The 19,951-nt window shown below is 37.0% G+C and overlaps 1 protein-coding gene across 2 annotated transcripts in view; it reads left to right on the forward strand.

Moving 5' to 3' along the window:
• The window catches only part of BRMS1L (BRMS1 like transcriptional repressor), a 32,688-nt gene extending 15,641 nt beyond the window's left edge, over positions 1-17,047 (forward strand). The window contains exons 5-10 of one of the 2 annotated variants that reach the window (XM_080808068.1): positions 9,458-9,554; positions 10,625-10,708; positions 11,815-11,879; positions 12,576-12,615; positions 13,660-13,786; positions 15,467-17,047. In XM_080808068.1, coding sequence (XP_080664194.1) covers positions 9,458-9,554; positions 10,625-10,708; positions 11,815-11,879; positions 12,576-12,615; positions 13,660-13,786; positions 15,467-15,584 — 531 coding nt within the window. In that variant the 3' untranslated portion in view covers positions 15,585-17,047. Of the gene's footprint in view, positions 1-9,457; positions 9,555-10,624; positions 10,709-11,814; positions 11,880-12,575; positions 12,616-13,638; positions 13,787-15,466 lie in introns of both variants that reach the window. The other variant, XM_080808067.1, reaches the window with a different exon arrangement.
• Positions 17,048-19,951: the final 2,904 nt, after the last annotated feature.

The raw sequence follows: 19,951 nt of genomic DNA on the forward strand, positions 1-19,951 counted from the left end.
CCTAGAGCAATTTCATGAAGCTTATCCTTTATATTTTCTTCTAGGAGTTTTATAGTTTCATTTAAATCTGTAATCTGTTTTGGGGCACCTGGTGGCTCAGTCAGTTAAGTGTCCAACTCTTGATTTCAGCTCAGGTCATGATCTCAGGGTTGTGGGATCACAACTGTCAACCGCTGTCAGCTCCACCCTCAGGAGGGAGTCTGCTTGGAATTCTCTCTCCCTTGGCCTCCTGCCCCAACTCGTGTGCACATGCTCTCTCTCTCAAAAATAAACCTTTGAAAAAAAACTTTAATCCACTTTGAACTTATTTTTGTGTAAGGCGTAAGGTAAGGGTCAGATTTCATTCTTTTGCCTGTGGCTGTCCAGTTTTCCCAACAGCATTTGTTGAAGAGACTAGCCTTTCCCCGTTATGTACTCTTTGCACCCTTGTTGAAGATTAGGTGACCATGTGTACATAGGTTTATTTCTGGGGTCTCTATTTCTGGGCTCTGTTTCCATTGGTCTATATGCCTGTCTTTATGCCAGTACCATACTGTTTTAATTACTATAGCTTTGTAATGTATTTTGAAATTAGGAAATGTGAGGCTTTGTTTTGTTATTCCTTCTGAAGATTTTTTTTTAGCTATTTGGGTTTTTGTTGTGGTTCCATATTAATTTTAGGCTTTTTTTCTATTTCTATAAAAAAATTCCATTGGGATTTTGATAAGAGATTGCATTGTATTTGTGAATCACTCTGAAGATTTTAAAGATTTTATTTATTTATTTGACAGAGAGATCACAAGTAGGCAGAGAGGCAGGCAGAGAGAGTGAGGAGGAAGCAGGCTCCCTGCTGAGCAGAGAGCCCGATGTGGGGCTCAGTCCCAGGACCCTGAGATCATGACCTGAGCCGAAGGCAGAGGCTTTAACCCACTGAGCCACCCAGGCGCCCCCACTTTGGATACTATTATGGACTTTTTAACAATGTTAAGTCTTCCAATCTAAGAACATGGAGTGTCTTCATTTATTTGTGTTTAATTTCTTTTATCAATGTTTCATAGTTTTTAATATGCAAGTTCCTTAAGTTTATTCCTAAGTATTTTGTTCTTTTTTGATGCTATTATAAATGGGATTATTAATTTCTCATCTTTTCATATTTCTACCAGTTTTTGCTTTATAAATATATGTAATTTCTCATATCTTTTTATACTTCCATCAGCTTTTGCTTTATGTGTATGTATATGTATATAAAGTATATAGAGGCTATATTATCAAACTCATTTTAGAATTTCTGTATCTTTTAATAAATGTAACATTTCATCCTATTTATTTATTTATTTTAAAAGATTTTATTTATTTATTTGACAGAGATCACAAGTAGGCAGAGAGGCAGGCAGAAAGAGAGAGGGAAGCAGGCTTCCTGAGCAGAGAGCCCAATGTGTGGCTTGATCCCAGGGCCCTGAGGTCATGACCTGAGCCAAAGGCAGAGGCTTAACCCACTGAGCCACCCAGGCGCCCCACATTTTATCCTTTTTAAATGCACCTTTCTCTGTAACAATGATTTTTGTCATAAAGTCTATTTTGTCTGATAATTAAAATAGCTATTTTTGTTTTATTTATCATGGCATTTGCCTGATAAAAGTTTTTTTCTTAATTTTAGTTTTTTTTTTTTTTAAGATTTTATTTATTTATTTGTCAGAGAGCGAGAGAGCACAAGCAGAGGGAGCAGCAGGCAGAGGGAGAGGCAGACTCCTTGCCGAGCAAGGAGCCCAATGCAGGACTCTCCTGGGATCATAACCTGAGCTGAAAGTAGAAGCCTAACTGACTGAGTCACCCAGGCACCCAAAAGTTTTTTGTTTGTTTGTTTTAAGATTTATTTATTTTAGTTGGGGGGTGGAGGGAGAGGGGGAGAGAGAGAGCATCTCAAGCAGACTCCTCTCTGGGTGTGGAGCCTGATGTGGGGCTTGATCTCACAACCCTGAGATCATGACCTGAGTTGAAACCCAGAGTCGGATGCTCAACTGACTGAGCCAACCAGGTACCCTTTGCCTAATAAAAGGTTTTTATTCTTTTTCTCCTCCAACTTTTTTATGGTCTATATTTTAGCCATGTTATCTGTAAATAAATAGGACAGGCGTTGATTTTAAAACTATTTTAAGAAACCCTGTCTTTTAATTGGCAAATTTAGTCCAATTATATTTGTAGTAATTATTTTGCTATGTAATACCATCCTTTTTTGTGTTTTCTATTTTATCTGCTTTATCCTTTTTTATTCTTTCCTGACCTTTCCTGGGTGTGTGTGATTTATTGAGTTTTAAATATTTCATCATACAGGTAGCTCAGTCGGTTAAGCGTCTGCCTTTGGCCCAGGTCATGATCCCAGAGTCCCAGGATTGAGCCCTGTGTCAGGTTCCTGGTTGAGCAAGGAGTCTGCTTCTCCCTCTGCTCCTCCCCCTGCTCATGCTCTCTGTCTTGCTTACTCTCTCAAATAAATAAATAAAATCTTAAAAAAATTGTGTCATGCATTAATATTCTTTATATTTTAGTGATTAGCTTAAATTTTCAGTATGCATATCTGCATTAGAATCAATTAATAATTCTTTCCTCCTCCTGAATTATAAAGGACACTTGACCTCTCTACTTACTCCCTCCAAAGTACAAGTTATAGTTTTTAGTCCTTTAGTTCCATTTGCCTTTCTACCCTTCAAATGAAGCATTATTTTGATCTCATTGATTTAGTTCTTTTTAGGTTTATGCATATTTTACTCATTTTTTGTTCATTGTTTTTGAGTTACAACTCTTTCTTGCAAGTTCCTTTTTTGCTTCTTGAACATCCTAAGCATTTCTTCACTGAGAGTCCCTTGGTGGTAAACTCAGTTTTTACTTGTCTAAAATAGCTTATTTGTAATAATTCTGGAAGGACAGTTTAGGGGGTAAAACATTGTAGGATGATAATTATTTCCTCATTAAGAGGAAATTTTTAGGATTTTATTTTCCACAATTTGCTTAGAAGTCTGTAATCATTTATAGGTAGCTTTTTTTCCTATCTTTTACTAGCTATTTGAACATTATTTTCTTTGTTCTTCTTCAGTTTCTTTATTTTTTAAAGATTTTTTTGTTTATTTGAGAAAGAGAGAGAGAGTATGAGAGGGGAGAAGGACAGAGGGAGAAGCAGACTCCCCATGGAGCTGGGAGCCTGATGCAGGGCTCGATCCCGTGACTCCGGGATCATAACCTGAGCCGAAGGCAGTGGCTTAACCAACTAAGCCACCCAGGCATCCCTTCAGTTTCTTTATTGTGTGTCTCCACATTCTTTATTGTGTCTCTCCTTATTTGGATTTGTTGTGCTTTCTGAATCTGAGAATTTGTTTTTCATTAGTTCTGGATATTTCTCAGATATTATCTTCTCTGGTATTGCCTTTTTTTCATTCCTCTGCTTCCTTCTTCTGGAACTTGAGTTAATTATATGTAAGTCCTCATTTTGTCTTCCATATTTCTTAATACTTAATTCATATTTTTAAAAAGGTTTTCATTTATTTCAGAGATAGAGAGAGCACACAGAGGGAGAGTGAGAGTGAGAAGCAGTCTTCCCACTGAGCAGGGAGCCCGATGCGGGACTCCATCCCAGGACCCTGGGATCAAGACCTGAGCTGAAGGCAGACACTTAACTAACTGGGCCACCCAGGCGCCCTTTAATTCACATTTTTTTACTCAATATATTGCCTGAAGTTCTTCAGAGTCTAATATTGCCTTTCTTTTCCTTCAAATTTCTGCCAAACCTTATAGCTTATTTCCTTATACCATAATTCTGGACTGTAGCAGCTTTCTTGGTAGGAATTTTGTGAGCCTCGGACAGAGGATGTAGTTCTTAAGATAGTATCTGCTTTTATTTCTGCTAGCGTGTTTCATCTAGGCATCCTGGTGTGCCAACAGCACATGACTGCTTTCATTTTTTGGCTTGGAATTTCCTAGAAGATGCAGGTAATCTACACTTGAATCTCAAATATGCAGAGGTCAGGCCTAAGATGATGTATTTTCGGGAAAAAGTTTTTTTTTCATTTATTGCCTAACCAACACAAATGAATTTCCCTCAGGTGAATCTTTTCTAGTCTGCCTTTTCTTTGAAGGTATAACCCTTCAGGGCTATGCAGGGATCCCAGTTCTTGTTCCTCACTTTGCTTAGGCCCAAGATCTTTCTCTTTTTCCCAAATAGCCACTAAAACCCATTCCTCTAGGTTACCAACACCAGCGAACACCCTCAAGGAAACCAAAGCTTCAATACTAGGTTAGCATTGCTGGTCTCCGGCTCCTTATTTTTGGTTCTTGGGGATATCTCTTACTTTTTAAAGTGCTTAACTAACCTTTAAAAAGATGTTTGTGGTATTTTATTTGAACACCTGTTTAGGTGTGTTGGGAAGTTTTGTTTTTGTTTTGAGATTTTTGTGTTTTGTTTTGAGGATATCTCGTCTACTATATTGTCAGAAATAAAAGTCAGCAATGTATCTCCAAGTAGTATTTTTTACTTAGACAAATATATTGATATATTGACAAATATATTGATATTTTCTTTCTTTTCCATCATTTTTTAAAGATTTATTTATTTTAGGGCACCTGGGCGGCTCAGTCAGTCAGCTGAAGGTGTCTGCCTTCAGCTTACATCATGATTCCAGGGTCCTGGGGTCAAGTCCCGCATCTTACTCCCTAATCAGTGGGGAGTCTGCTTCTCCCTCTGCCTCAACCCCTCCCCCAGCTCTCTCTCTCTCTCAAATAAATAAGATCATCAAAAAAAAGATTTAGAGAGAGAGAGAAAGAGCAATGCATGTGAGAACGTGGCGGGGAGTGGCAGAGGGGGAAAGAAGGAGAGAGAATCTCAAGCAGACTCCCTGCCAAGTAGTGTGGAGTCCAAGATAGGGCTTGATCTAATCACCCTGAGATCATGACCTGAGCCTAAATCAAGAGTTGGCCACTTAACCAACTGTGCCACCCAGGCACCACTTTTCCATCATTTTTCAGCTTTGAAAGTCTTCCCTCCTCCATAGACATGTTAAATGTTTACATAAATTTCTTCTAATTTAGTTATGGCTTTTTTTTTTTAGTGCTAATATAGAATTAATATTATAAATGGTCTGTTTACTTATATAATTAATATTTATCAGTAGTTCAAGGGCATTTTAGATAGGAAATAAAGGCTGGAAGGGAACTTATATTTAGAGTGTTATGGATTTTATATTCACTCTCATTTTAATCCTTACCACAGCCTTATGAAATAGGAATTATCTTGATTTTATGACTAGGTTAACTGAGGGGCTCAGAGAGGTTAAATAATTTGCTTAGGGTCACATGTTTAAGGAGCAGCAGAACCAGGACTGAAATCCTTTGATCTTTCTAGTCATTCATGCAATTTACCATTAAATTTGAACTTTGTTATTCAGGTCTTTTTATCTGTTTATTACTTAGTTTTACATTTGGCTCATATACAACTAACTGAGAGGCAGGGGAAGTGGAAAGAAGGGAGACACACTGCCAATTGTCAAAGTAAGTTTGATTAGCAGCAGATAGAAAGAGGGGCAAGGACCAGAGACCAGACATGTTCACATGGGTATGCAATCAGAGAGTAAGCCAGAAAACCACAGAGGCAATCGAGGCAGCAGATGGTTTGTGTCAAATTAAGGAAGGAAATCACATTTATAGAATACACAGTGTGCCAGACACTGGAACAGGTGGTGATGCTTTATTTAGGTTATCTCATTTAGGCCTCCCACAGAGCTGGAGATGAGTGTTAAGACTGACAGCAGGTGGTAGCAAGGTCTCAGACCCTGAGGGTTCAGGGTTAGAATTCCAGTTCTTGAGAAAATTGAGGCACTTCAGGGCTCTGATTTTGGTTATCTGTTCCTTTTTTTTTTTTTTCCTGATTATAACATTAATAAGTATTGAGAAAACTTGAGAAATAAGTCTAAAGAAGTAAATACAATGAACCATAATCTACCAAGCAGCAGACATTTGTTATTAAGTATGTGCATTTTTGTATAATTGTTTTTCACACAGCTGGTATGACTATATATATATATATGTACTGTTCTTTTTTTTAAAGATTTTATTTATTTATTTGACAGAGAGAGAGATCACAAGTAGGCAGAACAGCAGGCAGAGAGAGAGGGGGAAGCAGGCTCCCCGCCGAGCAGAGAGCCCGATGCGGGGCTTGATCCCAGGACCCCGAGATCATGACCCGAGCCAAAGGCAGAGGCCTAATCCACTGAGCCACCCAGGCGCTCCTATGTACTGTTTTATATCCTGTTTTACAAGCAGTATTTCATGAGGATTTCTCTACAGGTCTAAATACTCTTTTAAACATTTGCTTTTAGCGGGTAATGTGTATACGTATTTATGTAGGCACCAGCTTAAAATGAAACACAGCAGTCCCCTCTCCCATCTCTAAATTCTACATTCCAGCAGCAATGATCTAACTCTTGTAGTTACTCCTTCTGGAATTTGTCCTCATATTTCTAAATATCAGTTTTATTTATTTAATTAAAAAAATTTGTATTATTGTTTTAAAAAATATTTTATTTATTTATTTGACACAGAGAGAGAGAGATCACAAGTAGGCAGAGAGGCAGGCAGAGAGAGAGAGGAAAGCAGGCTCCCCACTGAGCAGAGAGCCCGATGTGGGCTTGATCCCAGGACCTTGAGACCATGACCTGAGCTGAAGGCAGAGGCTTAACCCACTGAGCCCCCAGGTGCCCCAATAATATCAGTTTTAGATATTATCTATTGGTTTTCTATTATGAAAGCTGAAGACTCCATAATAGTTTCCCTCATCCCATTTTTCTAATACTGTAATGTCTCAATTTTTGTTTTTGTTGTAGTTATAAATATTATTTACTGAGCCAGGAGTTATACAAGGCTGAAACTTCCTTTTTTTGTACAACTCTATTTGTAGCTTTGGATTTAATAATTGCTTCATTTATTTTTAGTTTTGTCATTTCTTTTCAGAGACTCTAGCAGATTTATGAAAGCCCCCTCATCCTGTTTTCCATGTGATCAAATGCATCAGCTAATCCCCAAGGAGCATCCCCTGTACCCCTGTCCTGCTCCATTCTGTGCCCTCCTTCAGATGCTTTCTAGGCCAGCTGCATCTCTGTCTTCATGGGGTGTCTTTTCACCATCACCCTAGAAGTTCCCTTTATGTCTTTCTTGCTAGATTTTGTTCTCATTTTCAGTTGGGTAGAATAGCTTCTTAGGAAAAGGTGCATAGAGATAGGTTTTTTGAGACCTCTTGTATTGGTTATCCATTGCTTTGTAATAAATTACTCCAAAACGTAGTGACTTAAAACAACAATGAAACAACAATGAAATCTATTACTCTATTACTCTCTGTAGCAGAAATTTGGTTCTGGCTCAGGGAGTCACATAAAGTTGCAATAAAGAAGTCAGCCAGCGAAGCAGTTATCTAAAGGCTTGACTGGGAGCTGGAGGATCTGCTTCCAAGGTGACTCACTCACAAGGCTAGCAAGTTTTTGCTGGTTGTTGGTTGGAAGTCTTAGTTCTATGGGCCTCTCCAAATCTTGCATGAGGGCCCCCAGGACTCTGTGACTCCATCTCTCAGAGTGAGTGATCGAAGAGAGCAGGACAGAAGGAGGATGTTTTTTATGACCCAGATTTCTGCCACATTCTGTCCATTAGAAGTGAGTCACTAACTCCTATCTGCATCCAAAGGAGTAAGTATAGGTGTGGAGATTGGAGGGGAATTGGATTTTGAAGACAAATTTATAAGTATAATAAGTACTTTAAAAAGCTAAATTACTTGTTGAACAAAGAAGCCTCTACAGGCACCTAAGCAAGGGAGTTTGGATGCCCCTTTCTTTTCCAGGTGTCCTCTAGCTGTTGTGTTAATGACTTTCTTTCCTACTCAGGAAAGGTTTTTGAGGATCTTATGGGGTTGAGGATGAGAGAGAGAAGGACAAAGAAATAAGAGAGAGAATAGATTCAAAGCACTTCTATCTGTACACTTTATACTTTTAGTATCTTTAGAGATGTCTTCAAAGCTTCAGATATTTCAGGGTCATTTTTTTTTAAGTATAAAGAAAGATTAGTGGACTTATTTTAGAATCTTTGCTTGACCTAGGGTAATTTTATCAATAGAAATGAAAGAGACTGTACCAGTTAAATTTTCGTATTCTTGAAAACAAAATGTTTATCACTTCCACTATGCATTAGGAGTCATCTTTGGCTGGAGAATCTGAGAATCTGATCTGTTTATAGTTGTCACACTATCGTGACCATGGCTGGGGTCTGCTCTCCCTTTTCTTCTGATATATAACATTTCCCAGTGCTTATAGCACAATGTAGATAAGGCTGGAATATTTCATAAGGCTTTACCAAAGGTAGGAGAACAAGTAAAAGGAAATAAGCATAGAGGGTAGCATGCAAGGAGATGATTTTTCATATGCGATCTAGTTTTAGTCTTCAGCTTTACTTTCTTTAGCTCCTGGCTTGCCTCAAATCGACAAAAGCCACCTTCTCTCTACCACTCAGGAGAGCCTTCAAGCATGTATAGACTCTAAATTTCAAACCTGAAAGAGAGGATCTCATGATTCACACTGGGAGTGCTGCCAAATGGGTGTGGCGTTTGCCTTCCACAAGAAATCCTATCTAACTGTATTCCAATAGTCTCTATGAGAAGACGACGATCCTATCTAACTATATATATGAGTAGCCTATCCTTACCAGAGTAAGTGTGTGGGGTGGGTGGGGTGGGAATCTGTCATAAGCTTTTTATATAATGAATCTATATATTACACTTATGTACATTTTATCCCTTTGAAAATATGGGATATAGTGTTTTCTAATTAAAAGAACAAGGGGCTAGAATTAGTAGACCTGGATTCTAGTCTTATTTGCCAGTAGTAAATCGTCTCTTTTAGGAAGTCCCTCAATTTTTCTATAGTTTTGTTGTGAGATGTGGATATAGTCTATAGTTTTATGATTTTGACTATCATTAGATTTAAAATTATAGAATTCATACTTGAATCTTTCTTTTTGTGATACAGTAGTCTATTTTGTATGATATTGAGATATTATTGAGGAATACAGGCCCAATTACTGTTGTGATAAGAAAACATGACCCATTTTATAATGATACATCTTATAGGACAGGTTCTCTATTATACTGACAAGTAAGACCTGCATATATTTAAAAGGGGATTGGAGGTTACTATGAATTTATGTAAAGTAAACTTTTACTCCCATATCACATATAAATTTAGAGGTTCTTAAACAACTTAATTGCATGTATTTAAATCTATACTTATATTCTGTATTTTCTAGTTTTATTTCTTTCATGTTTTTGGCATTGTATTGTAAAAAATTTTAAGTTAGCAAACAAAAGTATCATATGTTAAAGTATTTTAAGAGCAAGTTATTTTGTACTCACAGTCAAGATTTTTTATTTCTACTTATGCAAAATATATTGTTTTTTCAGAGTGAAAAGCTTTTGTTATATGATACAGTCCAGAGTGAATTGGAGGAGAAGATAAGAAGGCTTGAAGAGGACAGGCACAGCATTGATATTACCTCAGGTAATGGGAATAACACGATGGTGATGGTTTAACTTAAGTGACACTGAACCTGTGGTTTACTGTAGTGTCTCATAATATCCTAGTCCCCTAAAATAAATGTTTTGTAAATGAAGTGCCCTAATGAGAGGAGAAAGGGGAAGATGTTTAAAGAATTTGATAGGCTTGTGATTGTTGCTTTGATTTGAATTCACATTTCAGAAGGACACAGAAAATGGAGCACATGAAAAGGGACAAAAGAGAAGTTGACAGCAACTACAGGAGTAAGAATAGTACACTATAAGAATAATAAGAATATTTTATAATATATATGTAATATATTTTATAATATAAGAATAGTGTTAGAAGACAACTCCAGTAAGTCTTAAAAGTCTAAGTCTTAAAAGATCAGGTAGAAGAAGGAATAAAAACCTATTCTTTTTGGTATCACACAAATTGGAAATTACAGGGAGTAGATTTTTGTTTTAGAAGAAGGTAAAACTTATTAATAATTAGATCAGTCCAAGGTTGAAATTGTTTTTTCAGGGGTATTTCTACATTCTACATTGGGTGGAAGGCTTTCTACATTGGGTGGAAGATATACTGGGTTATCCTACAGGTCTCGCATGTATATTATTTTATCTCTTATAAATTGTATTTCTCTGGTGTAGAATAGGCACAGTGGAGTCAGATAAGCTGAATTCTAATGCCATTGCCCCAATCCCTAACTACTTGGGTGACCATGAGCGACAGTTACTGTAGCTTTTCTGATTCAGTCCCCTCATTTGTAAAATTGAAATAATAGGAATACCTACCTCAGACATAGCTTTGAGGATTAGGTGACACAATGCATGCAATGTATATTTAACAAAGTACCTGACATATGTTCATCAGTTACTAGTCATTAAGTGCCAAGTTGATTTTTACTTTAATAATGGCAGAGGAAATTTTATGAATATATAGCTGCTCATTATATAGTCATATGTGTATATACATAGCTTCTAATGAATTTTCTGCCATGAAAATACATAGCTTTTTCACCCCACTTTTATCTTCAGAGATTAGCTAATACTTAATTTTTATTTACTTGCCAGAACTGTGGAATGATGAGCTTCAGTCAAGAAAAAAGAGGAAGGATCCCTTCAGTCCTGACAAAAAGAAGCCAGTTGTTGTTTCAGATATCCTTTTCTAATTTTTTTTTTTTTGCTTTGGTATATACTTTTGCATTGTGCATATCTTTGTAATTTTTATTAGTATACACTGACTTTATTTATATGATCCTAATAGGTAAAAGATGATTTCCAAAACTGAGGCAGAAGAATATAATTTAGGTTAAGAGGGGTAAGGAAGGAGTAGAAATTTAGTCACGATCTCAACTTTGAAAATATGGCTTTGTAGTTCACAAAGGCTTCCATATGAATATAGCATGATTAATTCACATGTATTTTTTTAAACATTTTTCAGTGTTTCCGGAGTTAGAGTGTCGTTATTTATTTTACGTTTTTTTGTTTGTTTTTTGAGAGAGAGAGAGAGAGAGGAGCAGCAGAAGGAGAGGGAGAGAGAGAATCTTAAGCAAGCTCCATGCCTCGTGTGGAGCCTGGTGTGGGACCTGATCCCATGACCCTGTCATCATGACCTGAGCCAAAATCAAGAGAGTCAGACAAAATCTTAATGGACTGAGCCACCCATAACCCCCAAAACTGGAGTGTCTTTAACTTAAAGTAGTATGTGCTTTCAATCTTGGTGTTCCTGGTGGTATCCTCCCCTTACCTCCCTGACTTTTTCCATTCCCACCTCAAAACAGTGATTAGGTTGGTGGTATATCTTACAATCAGTGATCTCCTAGAAGAGAATATGGTTATAGCTGAATATATTTATCTGAAAAAAATATATAAAATATATATATGAATATATTTATCCTGGTACCAGAATATATTTATCCTGATACTAAGTGTTTTGGAGAATAACTTGAAGTCATTGTTCCAATTCTCTGAAAAATAGAAGTTTGGAAATAAAATTCAAAGTGTGAAATTCTTTTTTTTTTTTTTTTAAGATTTTTAATTTATTTATTTGACAGAGATCACAGGTAGGCAGAGAGGTGGGCAGAGAGAGAGAGAGAGAGAGGGAAGCAGGCTCCCCGCTGAGCAGAGAGCCCGATGCAGGGCTCGATCCCAGGACCCTGGGATCATGATCTGAGCTGAAGGCAGAGGCTTTAACCCACTGAGCCACCCAGGCACCCCAAAGTGTGAAATTCTTACAGTTAAATTGACCTTGACTTTTTCACGTCCATATATAGTTTATATGCTACAAGATCTTGATATTCTTGAAGACTGGACAACAATTAGGAAGGTATGATTAAAAAGCAATGGAATATGAATTATTTTTTTATAGTCTACTTTTGAAGATTGTCGATTTTCACTAATACATCAAAGTATGATTATTGTTAATATGCCTTGCTTTGCAACATTCTCTTTATGGCAGTTAATGCTAATACAGATACAATCCACTGTTGTGGACTGGAAGAATATTTTAAGAGAGACACATTAGCAATTTGTATTTTTTCCTGCAGTAATGTAATTAATTTATGCAAAAGTACAGAAAAGCATTTATTGAGGTTGTCCAAAAGTAATAATGAATAATCTTTCTGTGCTTAGTCCTTAGCCCAGTCCTGGGCATTTGTTGAATGAATGAAAGTGAATATTTGAGCTCTTATTGTATGTCTTGCATTCTGTCATTGAACGTTCAAGAATTATAGGATTTTCTGTGCTTATTTGAAAGTGGAGACTTATTTCTTATATTAAATTTTTCCATTTTCAGAAACATCTTAGTTGCAAGAGATCAGTTCAGGTATTGATAACACCTCTAGGTGAAATGGTTATTCTTTATATTCCTTATCATCTTGGACATTAAAATTTATTAGAGCAGCTGAAGACTATATTTCACTGTTAGCTACTGAGGTCATCAGTAGTGTTGTAGACATTAAATAGATCCCAAAATGTGCTTTCAGTCTATAAACTCAATGCCTTTCTTCTTGTTTTAATTAAGGCAATGGCTACACTGGGTCCACACAGAGTGAAAACAGAACGTAAGTCATTTAATCCAAGTTCAGCAATCTTCTCTGTGGGAACTGGTTGAATAAGGGTTGTTACGTTATCCACATATTAAATAGCGCTCCCATCAGTGGTTACATTTCATCAGTGAACACTACTCCTGGAAAAATCCTATTTAAAATCAGCACTAGTAACTGATAATGCACCTGCTCCTCCTTCTGGCACTTGTGTAGTTAACTGACGATTTATTGTACATTCTATAACTTCATTTTGTCGTCATATTAAAACTTAGTTATTTATATAAGAAATGTAAGAAATTAAATTCTCTCTCTTTTTTTAAGATTTTATTTATTTATTTCACAGAGAGAATGGCAGTGAGAGAGGGAACACAAGCGGGGGAGTGGGAGAGGGAAAACAGGTTTCCTGCTGAGCAGGGAGCCTGACACAGGGCTCGATCCCAGGACCCCAGGATCATGATCTGGGCTGGAGGCAGATGCCACCAAGAGACCCCTAAATTCTGTTTTTTTAAAAAGAGATTTTATTTGAGAAAGCAAGAGAGAGAGAGCTTGGGGGAGGGGAGCACCAGAGGGAGAAACAGACTCCCCACTGAGTAGGGAGCCTGCTGTGGGACTTGATCTTGGGACTCTGGGATCATGACCTGAGCTAAAGGCAGATGCTTAGCCAACTGGGCCACCCAGGCACTCCTCTCTTATTTCTATTAGATTTACATTTGTTATCTAAGAAATATTTTTAGCATTTTTTTCACATATATGCATGGATGGGTGTTACTTCTTTTTTTTTTTAAATTTTATTTATTTATTTGACAGAGAGAGAGCACAAGTAGGCAGAGTGGCAGGCAGAGGGAGAGGGAGAAGCAGGCTCCCCGCTGAGCAGGGACCCCCCCCCCCCAAGATGTGGGACTCGATCCCAGGACACTGGGATCATGACCTGAGCCGAAGGCAGCCACTCAACTGACTGAGCCACCCAGGCGCCCCCGGGTGTTAGTTCTTAATGTTCTGCAGTTTTGTTCTTCTGACAATGTCTTATTAATATAACAGTTTTTGAACTGATCCCTTTAGCACCTGTGAAACTGGAGAAACATCTGCACAGTGCTAGATCTGAAGAAGGAAGATTATATTATGATGGTGAATGGTATATACGTGGACAAACAATATGTATTGATAAAAAAGATGAATGTCCTACAAGGTAAAAATGATCATTTCAGCATTGCTCAGTATTTACAACATTACTGTCAATAATAATGTAGTGTATTCATAATGTACCATTAGTTGCCTATGGATCCTTCTTTTCTCTTGGCATATGATTTAGTTAGCATGTGTGTTCACCAGTGTTAATATTTATAGACCAACGTCACATAGTAAGCTCTTGAGCATAAGCGTTAACACAAGAGGAAATGTTGGAATTATTTAGCCCAGGTAAGTGGTCCCATTTGTTAGTTCTTACAGTAGATGAATTGTTAGGATTTTAATATTATGATCTTTACACCAGACTGTTACGAGTTTTGGCTGGATATACTGATCATTAACTTTTTTGGGTGTGTTACAGTGTTTTGGATACAAAGAGTATTAATTAGACTAGGAAAGGAATGGAAAATTCAAGAGAGCCTTAAGAGTTATAGTATAACTTGAAAACTGAAAGCTGCCTTTTAAAAGACTCAATCTGTCTAAGCTTAAATAACTTTTCTATAATTGTATAGCCTTCAAAATTTTTCTTTTCTTTTTTAAGATTTATTTCTTTTAAGTAATCTCTACACCCAATATGGGGCTCAAATCCACAGCCCTGAAATCAAAAGTCACATGCTCCACTGACTGAGCTAGCCTCCCTGATAGCCTTCAAAGTTTTATCTGGTTGTAGCCTTTGGAAAATATTAATGCTAATCACTGCTTTTGTTCCTTCAGTAGTTTAGGATTTATTTCTCTCAGAGTGGTAGCCTTCTATACTAAGAAAGTATCTTTTTCTAGGTATGAATGGTAAATGCAGTGTTTGTATTTAGGAAGGAATGCTCACTTTCCAAATACAGTAGATTTACTGAGACTGTAATTTCATCTGTAAAGTTTTATGATACTAGGAGCATTGTGTACAGTAACTTTCCTCATAGAAGCCCACTGAGCTAATTTCTAGGTTCTATGTGCTACCCCTAGATTCTTTGCTTTATCTTACCGGTTTTAAGACATTTTACTGACTACTTTGCATAAATATGATTTAAAAAGAAATGAAATAAGAGTATTAAACACCAATCTATTTTTTAAAATATTTCTACATAAAGATAAGTAGTGTCAAAAAGAATCCATAGAAGTACCATAGATGGTTTGACACTGGGAATTAGGCATTGGTATTTCTAAGATTTCCTACACTGGATGTTACATGTAAATGATGAATCACTAAATTCTACTCCTAAAACCAGTATTACACTATATGTTGACTAGCCAGAATTTAAATAAAAACTTAAGTGCATACTCTGAAAAAATAAAGCATTTGAAAAAAAAAATTAAAACACTGACAAGATTTCCTATAGCCAGAGCTGATATAAATTGGAGGTGTAATACTATGTGATTAGTGTTTTTTAGCTCCACTTGTTTTTGGGGGTGGGGTGGGTTGGGGATATAGTAGCAACAATGTGCATTTAATACTTCTAATAGTAAATATGACCAATTCTATTAAGGAAAGAAAGGAGATTGTCTCTTAAGTGTTGCTGAATGTCATATTTTCGACAACATGCCCTGCTGCTAGTGGTAAATGACAATTATATATCTGAATCTACTCTTGCAGTCCAGCTATTTTGGTTTTATGGCTAGTACTCTAAAATGAGTGGCAGAGGCGTATTGCAATTCATTCATTCATTCCTTTTTCTCCCCCCCTTTTTAGTGCTGTAATTACAACAATTAACCATGATGAAGTTTGGTTTAAGAGGCCTGATGGAAGCAAATCTAAGCTTTACATTTCACAGCTACAGAAAGGAAAATATTCAATTAAACATTCATAATCATGATTTAAGTGTTATCTAAAGCTACCTTATTAGTGTTATCAAGTGTAATGTGCCATGGGAGTTAAAAATGTATTCAATAACTTAATATTCTCATCAAATCATGAGAGACTGTATTTGTAGGTAGTACTCTAAGTAGACCTCATATTGATATGTCAGTGAGACCGTAATAAAAACTTAATCATGATCATTACATTTATTTGCCTTTTATGTCCAATGACCAACAGGTATATATAGTAGGGATTTCTTACTAAATTTTTTTCTTTGTTTTTTAAAAACATTATGGAAATCCATTTTATCTTTAGTGAACTATGTTGCTAAATGGCTATGTTTGTCTGCAATTTCTTTGATTTTCCATATCTTTGTCACTCATGGTGTTTGTAAATAAGCCTGATAAAATGTTTCCTATAAATGGTTTGTACTAGTACATTAGTGTTAAATGAGAATTGAAATTTAAACATATGTACTTGAGTATGTATATATGGCATCATCAGCTTATTTAGAACTGATGGCCTTTCTTTACAATCTTGTTTGACCCAAAATGAAGCTATTGGGTTTGAAAGCTAAAGGGAGCACTTTTGTAGACTAGCAGCTTTCCTTCTCTTCCTTGATGGTATGGTGGTGACCTATTTTTACAAATTGTACTTAATGTTAATTAGTAAAATTAGCGTCAAGTAATAACATGCTTTACCCGTATTTCTCATGAGCCTTTTGAGGGCAAGGCATTCATGATGCCGTGTATAAGTGGTGCATAGTAACTGACGGTTTTGTGGTGCGTGCTGTTCATGTCTGGCCTTCCAAAACAGATTTTTAGTAAGCATTTTCCAGAGGTAAAATTAGGTTCTTATTTTATTCCTAGGGCAAAGTAGACAGGGATAATATTCTTGAATCTGTTCCAGAATTAGTATTTTTCTCTTTGGTGTTTCTACACTTTAAGGCCACTTGGTGCAATTTAGAAAGTATTGGCCTCTCTTCCCTTAGCCACATGCAAAATTAACTTCTAAAAACCTCAGGAACAGTACAAAGAATTGAAACCCTCAATATGGCAGCACAGTTGGCTGTAGTATATATTAGGGTACAACCAAATCAAGTTTTCCTGGTGGTCTTGTGCACTTTAACTTCTGTTATAATGAGACTGAGGAGGATGAGGAAGAGAGCTACTTACTAACACATAGGGCAGGAATCTCTGCATTGTTCCGTTTGTTTTCTTACTATTTTGCCTCTGCAAACATCTTTCTGTGCAGATCACTACTTCACAGTTGCCAAATGTTAAAATATTTGACTTCTGAAATTCGTTATCAACAAAGTTATATACTTTGTTTCTAATTAACCTTAGCAAATGTACATAATGTCATAATCCTGTAGTATTTGACAGTACTTATGTATACAATGTTTCATAAGCATTTTTAATAAGATTTGTATTTTTAAATTTAGTATATAATAAAAAGATGTGTTTGAGTGTCATTTGTAGTGTCTTGAATTACCCGCGTGTAAGTTCTTTATAACCTGTCCACTTCTAAGAATGATTTCAGCCAATTTACATTAATAGGTACAGAGAGTTGGAGTGTTGAACAAACATTTCTGCTTCCCTACACCATGGTTCAACCTCTACTGGGGGTATATTTAGGTATTCAAGATGGCCAAGTTATACTTAATTTTAAAATATACACATGTTACACTTTAATAAAAATGTACTGCATATGTTGTGAAATTCTAAATAGAAAATCTTAATATTTTTTTTAAAGATTTATTTATTTATTTATTTGTCAGAGAGAGAGAGAGAGAGAGGAGCGAGAGTGAGCACAAGCAGACAGAGTGGCAGGCAGAGGGAGAAGCAGGCTCCCTGCTGAGCAAGGAGCCCGATGTGGGACTCGATCCCAGGACGCTGGGATCATGACCTGAGCCAAAGGCAGCTGCTTAACCAACTGAGCCACCCAGGCGTCCCAGAAAATCTTAATATTACAAACTATGATTGAGTGCATTTACTTTGAAAACATTTAACTATAATCATCTCTAAAGTATTATAAAATAAATTTATAAATATGTTTGTATTTTATATTGGCAGTATGTCATCAGACTCTGGTCAAAAGGTTTAGGAGGACTGTTAGAATCTGTGAAGTGTGATATTATCAGATGCTGCTGGTCTTGTCATGTTTATAATTAGCCTCTGTTTTAGGATCAGTTTAGGGCCTTTCCTGCCACAGCTCCCAGTTTTTCATAATCAGCCCACCCCTTCCTGCTACTTTCCATTAAAAAAATACCCCAACCATCGCGAATCCAATGCATCACTAATAATTGTTCATAAATTAAGAGCACACTCCTCGGGGCACCTGGGGGGCTTAGTCGTTAAGCATCTGCCTTCAGCTCAGGTCATGATCCCTGGGTTCTGGGGTCGAGACCCACATCTTGCTCCCTGCTCCACAGGAAGCCTGCTTCTCCCTCTCCCACTCCCCCTGCTTGTGTTCCCTCTCTAGCTGTGTCTCTGTCAAACAAATAAATAAAATCTTAAAAAAAAAAAAGCACACTCCTCGTTCTGTCCCTTTCTCTCATTGGTAGCCTGAGCACTGAGAGCTTCTCATTGCAGCCTTCCTGAGGCTGTTCTGAAATACACATTGGTACTCAGAACTCAAACACCACTCAGAGAACTATGTACACCTCACTGATAATTTGAAAAGAAAAACAGGGGTATTGGCTATTATTTTGAAGATTTTATTTGTGGACCCAGTAAGTTCAGTACACTAAAACTGAACTTAAATGAATTTATAAGGTAAAAAAGTAGATGCAGGATGAATACACTAGTTAGGATTTATGTAGTCCCATGCCAAACTGAAATATAAACTATTTTAATTGCTAAAGATAAGGAAACCTAAATTTTTTTAAAAATGAAAGCTTATAATGGGGTTATGGAAAAATGCATATTCCTTATATTGTCTTTATGGATGAGCTATAGGAATTGTGGCTGGTAGGTCAGGCGGGATTAACTGAGGCAGTTTACCCTATTGGTCACTGTGGCCCAGTCTTGCTCTTTACTTCACAAGCCCAAAAACTTGAACTTTATTTATATATCCTGTAATGGGCTGAACTGTGCCTCCCACCTCCTTCACCAAACTAATATGGTGAAGCCATTATCCCCAGCACCTCAGAATGTGACTGTAATTTGGAGACTGGGTCTTCAGAGAGGTGATTAGTTAAAATGAGATCATTTTAGGGTGGACCCTAATCCAATCTGACTGATAGGAGGAAATTTGGACATCAGACATAGGCATACAGAGCAGACTGTGTGAGGACAGGGCAAGGTCAATACCTTCCAGCCAAGAAGAGAGACCTAAGAAGAAACCAAACCTGCCAACACCTTCATCCTGGACTTCCAACATCCAGCACTGTGAGAAAATAACGTTTCTGTCATTTAAGCCTCCTAGTCTGTGGTGTTTGGTTACCACAGCCCTAACAGACTGGTAACATGCCCCAAGGTGACAGCTCTGGGGAGGTTAGGCTGACCAACTCACAGAGGTTTGAAGGGGCAGCCAAGCGTCAGTTTAATAATTTAAATTGGTAAGTATAACTAAGAAGGAGACTTGACTCCTCAAGTCAGTTCTCTCCTTCTAGGAAAGTCTGTGTGAAAGCAACCTGGTGATCAGGATACTTGTTTTGATGAAACTGGAGTCATCATTTCTCTGGTGAGGGTATCCCCTTTCTGGCATTGTGCTGGACACTCTGCTATCATCTTCATTTTGACTTTTTTTTTTTTTCCTGGCGCCCTGCTGACCCAGATATCTTCCATTACTGGGCTGTGCAGGCCTTGCCCACTTCCCCCCTTAAGTTCTTTCTGTGCAGTAGGCTTTCCCTCTCTGGCCAGTTTATTGGACCAGAATGGGCCCTGATGCATGGGCAGCCAGTGGTAGTACTGTAATTTTTAATGCTTGCCATGTACCAAGAACTGTATTTGATGTGTAAACAGAATGTTATTTAGTATTTTCATGTTCAAAACAAAATGAACATAATGTATGAATTCTAATGTGTTTACTCTTTATAAATTTATCATATATTAGGAATTTCTGGTCATGAGGTTTTTCCCAAGGTATGAGGGGCAAAATACTATGACATAAATTTTTTTGGAGTGTTCTAAAACTGAGTTGATTTTATCTCAAGTTGTTAAACTTTCTGAAAAAAATGTGTGTTTATCTCTCTCTTCCTTTCTCCCCACACACCCACCCACCTATATTCATCCATTCATCCATCCATCTATCCATTTATCACTAGGAAGCAACTCTAAGTCTCAAATTTCTTTGCTATTAAACTTGTAGCTAATGTGTTCTCTTTCAAAGACATTTTATTACTAAAGGTCAAAGGAAAACATTATGTAGTAA

Source organism: Martes martes, assembly GCF_963455335.1.
Source record: "Martes martes genome assembly, chromosome: 7".
Taxonomy (NCBI): Eukaryota; Metazoa; Chordata; class Mammalia; order Carnivora; family Mustelidae; genus Martes; species Martes martes.